The 15,022-nt window shown below is 36.3% G+C and overlaps 1 protein-coding gene across 2 annotated transcripts in view; it reads right to left on the bottom strand.

The window, feature by feature from the left end:
- EPHA3 (EPH receptor A3) overlaps nucleotides 1–15,022 on the bottom strand; it is a 418,391-nt gene that overhangs the window by 289,932 nt on the left and 113,437 nt on the right. For both annotated transcript variants that reach the window (XM_005892972.2, XM_005892973.2), the window contains exon 3: nucleotides 1,064–1,724. In XM_005892972.2, the coding sequence (XP_005893034.1) occupies nucleotides 1,064–1,724 (661 nt within the window). The remainder of the gene's footprint in view (nucleotides 1–1,063; nucleotides 1,725–15,022) is intronic.

Genomic DNA, 15,022 nt, shown 5'->3' with positions numbered 1-15,022 from the left:
TTCCTTCTCCAATGCATGAAAGTGAAAAGTGAAAGTGAAGTCGTTCAGTCGTGTCCGACTCTAGCAACCCCATGGACTACAGCCCACCAGGCTCCTCCGTCCATGGGATTTTCCAGGCAAAAGTACTGGAGTTGGGTGCCAAACTATCTACAGTTAAAAGCAAAATGCTATGTCCTGTTCAGATTCTGAGAAAGGTCAGTTTATATATAAAGTAGATTCATCTCTTTCACATGGACTTGAGACTTACTAAATGGCCACAAGTAGAATACAAACTCAATTCTTTTGATTAAGTTAACAGCAACAAAAAGGTATTAAAACAGACTAGATTCCAAAGACTATATATTTAAATTCTCTCATGTACTGAAACATTTAAAATTTTAAAGATAATTTTTGTGTGTTCTTAAACACTAAACCTTGGCTAATGCTAAATAACAAACTTTGGGATTAAGTGGAATTTATCATCTAATATAATCTTTTGTGGAAAAGATGATCTTTTATTTAATTTTACTTACCATGATCAAAATTTTAAAGAATTTAAATTATTCCTCTGTATACCAAAAACTGAAGCATCAACCCTGGATTTTTAAATAAAATATTTTTATTAAAACACTAATGTTTTATAAGTAAATCCATATTTTATGCACAGATCACTGAAGAGACACTATTAATATATTTTATAGTAATGAATTATGTATTACTATGAGATTGATGAGCACAACCATAAATAGTCAGTGGAGAATCTAATTCTGTTAGAATCAGATTAGCTTAGTTCCAATGCTATTTCTTCCCTCTACATAAAAGAGACAGCGATTCCCGCCCCCCCCTTCAATTGGTCTAGTAGTATGTAGGCTAGCACCACATAATCAAATATGCTAGTATTTGTACAAAAATTATGAATTAACACATCAAGTGGGATAAATTTCATCTATAAATAGTCTCTATTTAGTTTGAGTCACATTTTGCTGCTAAGTGAATTCAGGCTGGTTTCATTTATTTCAATTACTCTACCATAAACTCACAAGTAAGAAGTACCACTCTAGGGACAATAGAGAAGGACTCTTACCTTGACACATGAAACCTCTTTCTTCATAGCCAGCATTGCAGGAGCACTTGCCAATGGGTACAAGCCATTCACCTTCTGTACTGCAGTACATCCTAGGAGGATCTTCCTCCTTAGAATTGTTAACACAAGAACCTCTAACTTCCACCAGAGATTGGGAATCCATTGGTACTGTGTCTGGAAACATAGCCAGATTCTTCACTGTAAACGGGCACTTTTTGAAGTACACTCTCACAGACACTAAGGCAACACAAGCACCAACATCTTGAAAAGCCAAATAAAATCCCTTTTTGTTGACAGGACCTACTTCTCTAACCTCAGTGTTGAGTTTAAGAATACGGTCCCCCAGATCCATTTGCGTGAAACTTTCATCGGCTGCAATGGTGTCAATCTTTGTAAACTGATGTTCTCGGAATTTGACTCCATGATCATCATCAGACTCCATGTAGTACAGATTGAAAGTCTCCTTGCAAGTTCCCAAAACCAATGGAATGCTATTGCAGTCCCGGAGAGTGAACTTTAGCTCCACATAGATCTTCTGAGCTGAGTTCCTGGGGATCCAGTTTGTCCTCAGCCAATTATTTTGACTATGATCCATGACATTGCACACCTGGTAAGTCCGGATGGGTGTGTAATGTTCATCAACACCACTGATTTCTTCCCACTTGAAGAATGAAAGAAGAAGGAAAAAGGAAAGGCAGAATTAATGAATTAAGCATGATGAATAATTGTGACTACAAGATGAAGGTGTTAATGGTATCACAGGAAATACAAAACAAGCAGAAATTTCACTGTTGCTCATTAAAGATCAAGATGCGCAGCAATTCTGTAACATTCTTGTTTGCAGTTTTTATTATTTACAAGGTTCTCTGAGTTCTTTGACACAAAATAATTCAAAATTTTGATGAACACATTTGAATTTTATTTGAGCTTGTGTGATATTCAGGAAGAAGTTGCTTAGAAATTGATTGGACCTAGACAAACACCCTAGGATAAAAATGTCAAATCAGTCATCTCTAATAACATGATAAAAATTATTTTGTTGTATATTTTAGGGGATTTTTTTTTTTTTTGGTTTGCTCTTTTAAAAGAAAAAGAAAAATACCACTGCCTAGCATTTATCTTTATTAAACTTTCCCCAATTTGGGCCAGACTTTGGTAAAATCAGTATATCACAAAGAAAGTGAATCTAAATTATTTCATTACCAGGTATCTTTATGCATGACATTACTAACATACTTGGTCATTTCAAGAAATATATGATGGAGAACTTTGAATTTCTGAAGTAAAAACATGAACATGTCTCCTTCCCATCTCCCCAAAATCCAACAAATAGTTATACATGTAGAACCGAAGATTTAAGCATAGTGAACATTTCAATTCTTAATGTCTTTTATCCATGTTAAATTTTCCACATGCAAGAAATCGGCTACTTAAGTTGTTGTTATAGCAGTTTGGGCTATGATGGTAATAAAACTTTTTTTCATTGTTAATACACTCAAAAAGTTTCAAGACTTTTTAGAAAAGTTAAGCACTGCTTCTTTGATCCTTATACAGGTTTTGAGAAGCTTTCTATCTGTTTCTAACTATTACGCCTGTGTCTACACTCTGTTTACACCATGCCCAGTTATCTTATTGCTGCTAGGACAATACATCGTTTTCCATGTCATATTAGAGTTCGAATCTTCTATGGCCTCCCCGTTACTCATGTAAGAACTTCAGACTCTTCAGTTTGGCATTTGTGCTTTTCCAAAAACTATTCCCAACTTACATTTATTTTTTTCTAAAAGTTTGAATTGAGATTAGAGAATTATAAGTTTCACTTATGCACCTGCTTTTCTTGTCTCTGTGAACTCTTTTTTATGTTTTCAAAAGAAATGTTGGATCTTCTTTCGTTATGGTATAAAAAAAGAGCACTGGTCTTTGCTCATTTCTCTGTGATGCCTCCCCATAACCTTAACGTGCTTAAGACACTTTGTTTCGTATAACACTTATTAAATATCTTTTTCAGTGTTAGATTTAATTCATGATACATTTTTAGATTAGTTTAACATTGTTTCATATACATTTGTTAGATTTTAGAGCTCTTTATATCCTTTATAACTTCACACAACTTCACTTTTTAGGAATAAAAGATGAATACAATGCATAAAAATTATGTTTTTTATAATATATTTAGTAAACTCAAGGAAATAATAAAGTTCATATTAGATAATATGTTTTAACTTTGTAAATAAATAAATGAAATCCTTGTGATGCCCATTATAAATGGGTTCCTAAAATCTTCTCCATTAAAAGAGTTACTTATTTTCATAAGGAATAAGTTTTAAATAAATTTTAACTAAATCAATGGCATTTAAAATATTTTAATGTATTTTCTACTTATATTTATTAAATACACATAGGAATTCCAATCCACAACTTCTAGTTACAAAGTAAGATAAAAATGCTATTTTTCTTAATTCACAATAACCAAAAGTAAAGAAATATGGCATTTATCTGGCCTTTGAACCTCATTAGCCAAAAAAATAATTATTTACATTAGAGTGTTTGAATTATCAAATCCAAGCTGCACCCTGCCCCTACCAATGTGAGAAACACAGTTTTAAAACTCTTTAGTCTCCTTAGTTCTCCTACCAATCTAAGAACAAACCAAAAGCAAATAATTAAACAGCACCACTTATTTCAGTAACTTGGATCATTCAGGGTCTGGAATATATGAGAAGCATTCATTTTCTGGAGACAAAATTGGCTTGTCTTTATTGTCATGCCTAACATCCAACAAAGGAACCCATTTTGTTATTTTAGAAAACCCTAGAATAATATACAAGAAAATACGCATAATGTATTTTTAATAATCACCAATTTATCATTTTCAAACAACCACTGTATAAATATATTATATGGAGAGCTTTTAAGAACAAAAGTATATATCAGAGTCTCATTTCTGAGGATTTTACACTGAGGTGCCTATAAAAATAAAGTCACATTCAAAACCAAAATTAATGTATAACTTTAATATCAGAAAATTTAAAACCTGTGAACTGAGTTGAAGCTCAAAAAAAAATTGTAATCTTAAATAGTATTATTATGTTGCATCTTTTCTATTAATATTACATTGATTCTATGATGGCATTGTAAAGTATAGAGCTAACAAAAACTCCAGAGGATAAATGCTTTCTGTGGGCATTTTACAGAACGTTAGATGATAAGGCCTATTTAAAAATTAGCCAACTGACTTCAAAAATTTTAGGTCAGAATTTTCTTATCAGAATAGATAAGTTTGTAATTTGATGAATCAGTTGCAATTTTCTCCTGCTCTGGACAGCATTTTGTTAGACACCAAATAGAAATGACACAGAAATGACACCATGTAAAGATTTTCACAATTTGATGTAAAATATGATTTTAATTATGGAGATATCAATGTAGTCTAACATTTTCCTTTGAATGCTAATTTGGCAAGCTATCACAAGCCCTTGAATGCAGAGGTACAAATTGCAAGAAGATAATGCAAACAGCACCAGCATGCTCTGTGCATAAAAAGGTTGCAGAGAGCAATTATCACTTCATTAATTTGTAATGAAAACCAAATTGCCTGTAAGTGATGGTGACTTGCCATCTCAGACCACTTGCAAAAAAACAGCAGATCTCTGACTCTAGTGTCTGCTGAGGACTTGTTTAGTTGCTCAGTCCTGTCCTTTTGCGACCCCATAGATTGTATGTAGCCACCCAGACTCCTCTGTCCATGGGACTTCTCAAGTAAGAATACTGGAGTGGGTGGCCATTTCCTCCTCCAGGGGATTTTCTGGATCCAGGGATCAAACTCACGTCTGCTGCTTGGTAGGCAGATTCTTTATCACTGAGCCACCTAGGAAATTGCTGAGGACTAGAGAGTGGAAATAAAATTCCTAAAAAAGCAGTTTTGCAACAGCAGCAACAGAAATGATTAAAGTGCTGTTGTAATTCTTACATTTTATAAATTAAAAGGATACTCATATTTACCCAATCTTCATACTCCAAGAACTAATGTGTACATTCATAAATTATTAGAGATTATGTACTGTCATAGTCATTGTGCCAAGGCCAATGTGAACAAAGAAAGTGGGTGATTTAGAATTAGTGACATATAAAATTGGGAGGTACAAAGCATTGATTGCTTCATTTTTCTAATCCTTAAGGAAGAATCTCTTCAAGGCATGTCCAGCAGTAACACTGTCCAGCAGAAAGGGACACAGAACTAGTAAGAACAGAACTAATGACACAGACACAGAACTAGTGACTAGTAAGAATGCAAATTCTTTCTAAAGCTTAAATTCTTCAAAATCAATAATTCCAGGAATAGCCTGGCTCCCATATTCTTACTATATAAGCTTTTATCATTAGACACAGAGACCGGAATTGAATTTCTTTTTTTTTTTTTTTCTTTTTCCAGATTATTACAACTATAAGAAAAACATTTGCCCAGACTTCTTTTCCCTAGAAGCATGATTCAGAATTCTATTCCCTGTAACATTAGCACAATGAGCCTCCTTATCAACAAAATACAGTGTAAGATGTGATTCAATTTATATTTTTTAGATAGCACAGCTTCTTGTTACTGAGTCAAATATATATTTTGAGGGAAAACATATTTTTAACAATTAATCAGCATTTAACCTAATAACTCTCATTTTAATGAACCCCAATTATAGTAATAAAGGATTTATACTCATTGTTAACATTAATTACTCTCTTGGATACATTTTTTGCTACTTGCTAATAGAGAGTAGGAGGAAAGTGTTTACATTTTCTTTAAAAGAGGGAGAACATGGGATACAGCTAGTGCATAGACTAACTTAAATATTTAGAAAGTGAGAAACAACTTCGTGATTTACTTTATAAGGTTTAAATCACTTCTTAGAAATTTGCAGATGATATTAAAAAAGAAAATATACCAATATTCTTATGTTTGTAATACTACATTTATATTTCAATGGTGAATAAAAAGCACATAGTTCTGCACTTTAGAAAATGCTAATGTGACTAATGCTGCCCTTAATAACTGTGAAAGTGAAGTCATTCAGTCATGTCCGACTCTTTGTGGTCTTATGGACTGTAGCCTACCAGGCTCCTCCATCTATGGAGTTTTCCAGGCAAGAGTACTGGAGTGGGTTTCCATTTCCTTCTCCAGGGGTTCTTCCCGATCCAGGGATCGAACCCGGGTCTCCTGCATTGCAGGCTGATGCTTTACCCTCTAAGCCACCAGGGAAGTCCTCTTAATAACTTGTAAGTGATATTGAAGTTGATTCGTGTCATTCTTTCTCCTCTCCTGTTTCTACTCTTACATGTTTTTCCTTTTGCACATATCATAGCTGTTTCAAAAGCAGTGTTCATTGCTCTTTGCAACCCTATGGATTATACAGTCCATGGAATTCTCCAGGCCAGAATACTGGAGTGGGTAGCTGTTCCCTTCTCCAGGGGATCTTCCCAATGCGGGGATAGAACCCAGGTCTCCCACATTGCAAGTGGATTCTTTACCAACTGAGCTATCAGGGAAGCCCTCTTAATAACTGTAAGTGATATTGAAGTTGATTCGTGTCATTCTTTCTCCTCTCCTGTTTCTACTCTTACATGTTTTTCCCTTTGCACATATCATAGCTGTTTCAAAACGTAGTTTTCATCCTAGAAATATTTGAACATTTATCACACATCAGCATAAGCTTGGCAATGCATAACCACTTATAGGAAAATGTCACTGGCAAGTTTCAGACCCAGATGTATGTAACAAACTCACTATATTTCCATATATTATTAAATAGAATTTTCTTAGCCAATAGGCCTCAAAAGTATACACACACACACACACATACTTGTAATAGTATTATATTAAAAAGTAGAGTAAAATAAAAGAGTTGAGACAAATGAGAAACAGAATTTGGGGGTTTGGGGGGCTTTGTTGGTGATGATGATTTGGGGTCAAATCAGAGGAATACATTTATAACCAGAGGACTGAGGAGAGAGAAGATGGGGATTTGATATTGAAAATCCAGCATCAGCAACAAGATGCAGGCCAAAGTCTAAAGATAATCATAGCCAGAAGTTACATGCCTGAGATGGCATGTCCAGTAATCTTAACAATAATGACTACTATCCATCCTCCCACCCACCTTTACCTCCTAAGTAATTAGCAGAAGTTTGATAATGATATTACAAATATCTTGTTGAAAATAGAGAGGACAATGTCTCAGTTTGGATACAGTATAGAGAAAAGAGATGGAAAACCAGGAGGGGAAAGAAAGACCAGAGATTATTATTATTATTAAGGAAAGCCATATTAAAAAGCAGAGATATTACTTTGCTGACAAAGGTCCATCCAGTCAAAGCTGTGGTTTTTCCAGTAGTCATGTATGGATGAGAGAGTTGGACCATAAAGAAAGCCGAGAGCAGAATAACTGATGCTTTTGGACAGTGGTGTTGGAGAAGACTCTTTAGAGTCCCTTGGACTGCAAGGAGATCCAATCAGTCTATCCTAAAGGAAATCAGTCCTAAATATTCATTGGAGGGACTGATGCTAAAGCTGAAACCCCAATACTTTGCCTGATGCAAAGAACTGACTGATTGGAGAAGACCCTGGTGCTGGAAAAGATTGAAGGCAGGAGTAGAAGGGAACAACAGAGGACAAGATGGTTGGATGGCATCACCAACTGGATGGGCATGAGTTTGAGCAAGCTCTGGGATTTGGTGATGGACAGGGAAGCCTGCAGTCCATGGGGTCACAAAGAGTCAGACATAACTGAGTGACTGAACTGACTTCAGAGGATAAGAGAAAGAGTTAGGACCAGGAAAATGTATCATCTCTGTTTGGGTATAGGGTAGGCCCTGGTACATTCTGTAGTTAGAACAAGATGCTGGCTATTCAAGGCAATGTCTTCTGAAAGTTTGAGCATGTGTGGGGGTCCTTTGGTCCCCATCAGCACCTACTTTGGATTCTCTGTCTTTACTCAGCATTTTACAGTCACAAATACTTCCATCTTCAGTCTCAGGATTTCTCAGTTCCTGATACCCTTAGACTGAGGCAAGAACAAGGGCAGCCTCAGCTTCACCATTCTAGGCCTTTGATTTTAGTAATTCTCCCCTAAGTTGGGGTTGGTTTAGTGGTACTTTACTGAGATCTCAGAGCTGTTGCCATATCTTTGCATCTGTGGAAAAACATCCCATAATTCTGACTAGTCTGTCTAATTTCCTTACATCAAAGGTTCTTATTTTTGGCTAAGCATTAGCCGGAGACCTTTTAAAAAATACTACTTCACAGATGTCTATCCAAAATATTTCATTTTACATTACCTAGGAGATTTGGATGTGAGTAGGTGACTCCCTAAGGTTGGGAACCAATGTTCTATGTCCTCTGGGCAACTTTTGCCCTCAACTTCACCTGACAGCATATTCCACTATCAGTTTCCAAGACTTCCTTATTTTATACATTGGAGAATAATTGCTTTACAGTGTTATGTTGGTTTCTGCAGTTCAATTCAGTTCAGTCGCGCAGTTGTGTCCGATCCTGCGACCCCATGGACTGCAGCACGCCAGGGCTCCCTGTCCTTCACCAACTCCCAGAGTTTACTCAAACCCATGTCCACTGAGTCGGTGATGCCATCCAATCATCTCATCCTCTGTCATCCCCTTCTTCTCCTGCCTTCAGTCTTTCCCAGCATCAGGGTCTTTTCAAATGAGTCAGTTCTTCACATCTGGTGGCCAAAGAATTGTAGTTTCAGCTTCAGCGTCAGTCCTTGCAATGAATATTTAGGACTAATTTCCTTTAGGATGGACTGGTTGAATCTCTTTGCAGTCCAAGGGACTCTCAAGAGTCTTCTCCAACACCACAGTTCAAAAGCATCAATTCTTCGGCGCTCAGCTTTCTTTATAGTACACCTCTCACATCCATACATGACTACTGGAAAAACCATAGCTTTGACTAGACGGACCTCAGTACATCAATGTGAAACAGTCACAATTATATATCCCCTTCCTCTTGAGCCTCCCTTCTCCCCCCATCCCACCCCTCTAGGTTGTCACAAAGTGCCAGTCTGGGCGCCCTGTGTTATACAGTAGTCTCCCACTAGCCATCTATTTTACACATGGTAGCGTATATATTTCAATACTACTTTCTCAATTTTCTCTATCCTCTCCTTCCCAAGACTTCTGAATCTCCTCAGAAACCGTTGCTACGTCTAATGTTTCCAGATAGTCCTGCCTTTGTTTCTATCGAAGGCCCTATTTCTCAGCCCTCATCCTATATGTTGCTGATGCCCGATTTTCCGAGGCCCAGATGTGCCTTCAGAGAAGGCAATGGCACCCCACTCCAGTACTCTTGCTCGGAAAATCCCATGGACAGAGGAGCCTGTTAGGCTGCAGTCCATGGGGTCGCTAAGAGTCGGACACGACTGAGAGACTTCACTTTCACTTTTCACTTTCATGCATTGGAGAAAGAAATGGCAACCCACTCCAGTGTTCTTGCCTGGAGAATCCCAGGGATGGAGGAGCCTGGTGGGCTGCCGTCTATGGGGTCTCACAGAGTCGGACACGACTGAAGCATCTTAGCAGCAGCAGCAGCAGCAGATGTGCCTTATGTAGAACCTGAATAATCTCATCTTCTACCTCCCACAAAGATTTGTAAGATATTATTATAATAAACAACACAAGTCTAATCATATTGCTCTTCTATTTCACATCTGGTGGTAAATGCAAAACGTGTGCATTACAGAAAAATGTGAACTGTGTGTGGGAGGGCTACCTTCAGTCACATATCTCTCTTGGTGGAATGCAAGACAACTGATTTTAGAAATGCTACAGTTTTTAGAGTTCACTATAATTTGGTAATCTCCTACTGTGATTTCTGAAATGATTTGTGATTTCTTAAGATACCTCTATAATAGTGGTCTAATTTGATTCCACATGCATTTATTGAATGTTTCTATATGCAAAGCCAAGATTAGAAGCAGTAGATAGTAAAATGATAAGTGAAATGTGATTTTTGCTATCCAGAAATTGATGCTGGAAGGAAGGGCATGAGCATCACACAAGGCAGATGATGGTACGTGGTCCATTTGAGGTGTTGCAAGGAGCTGTGGGGAAAGAAAGGATTACTGGTGGAAGAGGGTTCTGGAAAATCACTAAAGAAGAAATGGAAAGGTAGGATGACTAGAATCTCTACAGGTGGAAAAAGGAGGGTTCACTGAAAGAAAGAGTGTGAGCAAACAGGAAGACCCGTGAGGACAGAACCTGTGTAAGGAGTGGGGTTCCAGTATGACTGGAAATTAGGGCACTGAGCAGCCAGGATGCGGACAGTTACTTAAAAAGAAAGGACTGGGCAAATCTGGGCAAATCTTTACTTCATTTGCTACCATGAAAAACTCCTGAAAAGAGGCACAAGGTTTGCTCCAGACTGGAAGTTGGTTCTCCAAAGAGAAGGAGAAAGAGGGGTTTCAGAAAGACCTCTGCAAGTTCCAGAAGAGAATTCTGAAGATGACCTCTGCTGAATGTATGAACATTGAACATTTCCCAAAAGATTATAAAGACATATATTTTTCTTATGAATTTATATAGGATACAGCTACACATGCAGAAAGGAACACAGCTCATTATACTATAATTTTGTGACTACTAAAAAGTTTCAGAAAGATTCCCGTTTGTACAGAAATACTGCAAACAAAAACAGAAAAAAAATTAAAGAGTCGGACACGACTGAGAGACTTCACTTTCACTTTTCACTTTCATGCATTGGAGAAAGAAATGGCAACCCACTCCAGTGTTCTTGCCTGGAGAATCCCAGGGATGGAGGATTTAATTTTTTAAAAAATTAAAAAAAAATAAATAAATGTTTCTTTCATTTTTCTTTTGTGAAATAGTGTTCTCATTAGATCCCACATATCTGATTTCAAGAACACCTAATCAATATTTATTGAATAACTACTACCAAGCTCTATATTGATACTATGGTAATGAAGAAGATAGGAAAGGTATCTGTCCTTAAGGAACATACCGTACTTATGTTAAATCCATTGTTATATCCATTTTTATTTTGTATCCATTTGTATGTTATATGCATTTTCATTTATTTCTTTGCTCATTATTCTTTCTCGCCTTCATGGTCTCTGGTTTGACTTATTTTTCCCTCCCAAACATTTAAGTGAAAGTGAAAGTTGCTCAGTTGTGTCTGACTCTTTGTGACCCCATGGACTATACAGCCCATGGAATTCTCCAGGCCAGAATACTGGAGTGGGTAGCCTTTCTCTTCTCCAGGGCATCTTCCCAACTCAGGGAAAGAACCCAGGTCTCCTGCATTGCAGCTGGTTTCTTTACCAGCTGAGCCACAAGGGAAGCCCCCCAAGCATTTCACTCTGTGCCTAAAACTAAATACCTCATACAGATTTACTAAAATTAGATATCACGTGATGCGCTAAATGTTAAACTCATGTAACTAACAAAGCATAGAAGTATGCTTTGGGGCGCAGAAGGCATTGATTTTTAAAAATAAATACTCTGGTTAACTATGTGTCAAAGAGTGACCTTAACCAATTAAATATAAGACACATACCATGTTTATAAGCGTTTTGTAAAAATAAAAATAAAAAAAAGAATCAGGAAATGAATTTCTACAAAATGTGTGTTAGTAGATTTATGATAAAGATTTTGAAATGAATGCTGAAAATTTTTTGAAAGATGGAAAACAATCTTAAAGTTTGAGAGATGGTGGGTGGCAATGAAAAAAACTTTCCAAAATAATGCAAAATGCTTAAAGATCTATCAAAAAGTGAATTTCTAGCCAGAAGAATAAGCTTGCAAAAGATATAATACATTAAAATATAAAATATACCATGGGAAGGTCATATCTACATTCTTCATTGTCAAAAGTTTTCAATTAAACCTGCTATTTGAATTTACTTTTCCTGTGAGGGGAAAAATATCAATGTAATGAAAGACAGGAAAAGTAAAATTTTAACTGTAGAGGTTTGATGTTAATGGTGAAATATTTCTATTTATAATGTAAAAGAAACATAATTGCAAAATGTTATTTTTAGAAGTATAACCATGAAAAAATTTACCATTAATATGAAAATTACTTTCATAAAGAGAAAGGCAAAATAGTTTAAAAATCATCAATTAACTATTTATCTATTCCATAAAGTTGGGGGAAATTGTTCATATTTATCAGAAATTTTTCACTCTTTCTGTTGCTATATAGTCAAATAACTACACTTTTCATAGGTTAAATTTGCCCTTTAATGTCAGGGAGTAAAACAATGAGACTATCATGTTTCCAATTCTTGGAAACATATTTAATATGAAATTGCCCAATAAAAAGGTAATTTTAGAATTCAGTATAACTGCTTGAAAATGTGGGGTAAAATTCCGCGCACATTGGCTTAACTTGTCTAGACTGAAAACTGAGTTAAAATGGACATTTACAGAATTATTACAAATGGCCAACTACTTAGAAATTAATGCAGAGCAGTGACAGCAGTACATTTCATACCAGTTGTGAGATTCATGTAATTTCCCGCTATGATAATGGGTCACAGACACGGTAATTCATAGCAATTTATGATGTACCTGTGGAGCACTCCCAGTGACGGAAATGAAATTAACTCGTGTCACTGGGCAACATATGCTAAGTTTTACACATTTTCAGATAACTCAGTTTATTTTTTAACACAATATGTGTAATTGTGTTTTTTTTGAAATGTAAGCAGTTTTTTGAAATGTAAGCTGCTTTATAGCAACAATTTTAAAGCTGCAAAGACGTCTTTGGCTGTTGGGTGGCAATCCTGTTTCATAGGAACATTTTTAATCATTTATCCGTTTAGTATCTTAGGAAGGCCAGCTATGTTAGTGTCTAAGCTCTAGATACAGGCAGACCTTAGGTTTGAAGCCTACCTTTGCTAGTTAATAGGAGGTTTAAGAGCTTATGATTAAATTCACACAACTCTAAAATGTGAAACATCATAGTAAACTCTTTCTAGATATGTGAACAAAAGTAAACTATCCATTTTAAAACAATTGTAACAGTGCATGGCACTTGGGGAGCAGTAAACAAATATTATTATTCTGCTAAAGTTAACAAAAAATGTCATTGGGATATATGGATTTTTTTCTTATAAAATAATAGAAGTGTATTTTAAATTCAAGCTTTATCTATTTTCTATTCTTATTTCACTAGTCTAGAGATTTTTCAAATTTACTTAAGGTCACCACAGTTTCTGACAAGTGTAATTTGTTTTACTCTTTCGAAATTCAATAAATATAATTAATGACGAAAGTCAACTGACTATATTGCAAATGAGCCTGCTGTCTATTATCTATGATAAATATGCTATTCCATGTGGAGTAAAGTTTTGCCAATATTATTCCACACTTTCCCAGGTACTATAGTTCTGTAACATTTTTAGACAATTGACTTCAATTCCTTTCACTATTTTTTTAAATGAACAGTATATGATCTATCTGTATATTAATAGACATGTTTTAATAAAACAAAAATATTTATTATTATCATATTATGCTTTTAGTTCATACTGGTCACTGTGTTAAGTCTGTTATGTCATGTCTAAATTGAGATAATAGTACCTTTCTTACAGTATTGCTTAGTTTCTTGACAGATTATATTGATAGTTAATAAGTGCTTACATAGTTGTCACCTACTAAGTAAAACAAATATGTATTAAGCACATACATGCTATAAACTTGTTTTCTAGTACTACCATTATGGTAATGGTGCAGAAGTCATGGTTTCCTGACCTTGATAAATCTTAATCATAAGAATGGAAATATGTTTGTGTAAGCTTAATTTTAGACAGTCATTCATTTATTCAATAGAAATCCACCGAGAGCCAGGCACTCTTCTATTTCCTGGGGACCACCTTCTCCATGGGAAGAATAACAGTAAAGTCATCAGTGTTTTAATGGAGCTTAGGCTCTCCTTGAAAGAAAACAAAGAGTAAATAATCACACAGACACAGGAAAGGTAAGCTGACCATAGTTATTATAAAGAAAAACAAAGACAGAATGGAAGACTATAGGTGGCTTGACGAAATGACATTTCAATCGGGTAACCAGAGGTAAGTTCTCACTTTTGTAGCCACTTGTTTGAAGTGAGTAACCAGGCATAGAGATACACATAGATACAACATCGCAGACTGAGAGAACAGAAAGAATACGAACTGTGAGACTGAGGGTGGTGGTATAATTAAAGCGTGGCAAGGAGGCCACTGTGGCTGAAACAGAGTGATCCAGGAAGGAAGTGGTGAAACCTTAGACCTGAGAGGAAGTTGACTATAAAATCAAGTAGGTCCATGTTGGCCATGTGAGAGACTTTGGATTTTATTGTCAGACAAGAAGGAACTCAGTGTATGGTTTGGACAGAGGAGTGACATGATTTGACGTATATAGGGCTACTGGGTGAAAAATACATTGTAAAGATCAAAGACCTATGATGTGAGATCATCAGGAGGTTATTACAGTGGCAGAGGATAAGACATTATCGGTAAAAAGGGGAGAACAGATTCTGGAACTCTTTTGGTGGTAGATCCAAAGGGCTTGATGATAGATGGAGTACAGGACTTTGGAGAAGGGTGGAGACCGCAACACACGCACACACTCAAAGAATGGCGACAGCTGATGTGATACCAGAGAAAGAGAACAGAAGCAGGAGCTGGAATGTAGGCGAGAAACTGAAATGCAAGTGGAATTTTGACTAGTGAGAAAGGGTGATGATGGTTAGAAAGAGGAAAAATAACACATTCTGGGCAGGGGAAGCTGCGGGGAGCGAGCTCCGCCTCTGGCAAAGGTCATGAGGAAGGAGGCTTGGCATACGCAAAGGCGGGATCAAGCCTCAGGAGTCTCCCTGGAAATTCTCGAGCAATCTACCCCCAAAACCAGAGTCTGCCTACTTTCTGCTTTGTGCTTTCACCTACACCTCTGACT

This window comes from Bos mutus, chromosome 1 (genome assembly GCF_027580195.1).
Source record: "Bos mutus isolate GX-2022 chromosome 1, NWIPB_WYAK_1.1, whole genome shotgun sequence".
Classification (NCBI taxonomy): domain Eukaryota; kingdom Metazoa; phylum Chordata; class Mammalia; order Artiodactyla; family Bovidae; genus Bos; species Bos mutus.
The sequence above is the reverse complement of the archived record's forward strand: the minus strand, read 5'-3'. Positions and strand labels throughout refer to the sequence as shown.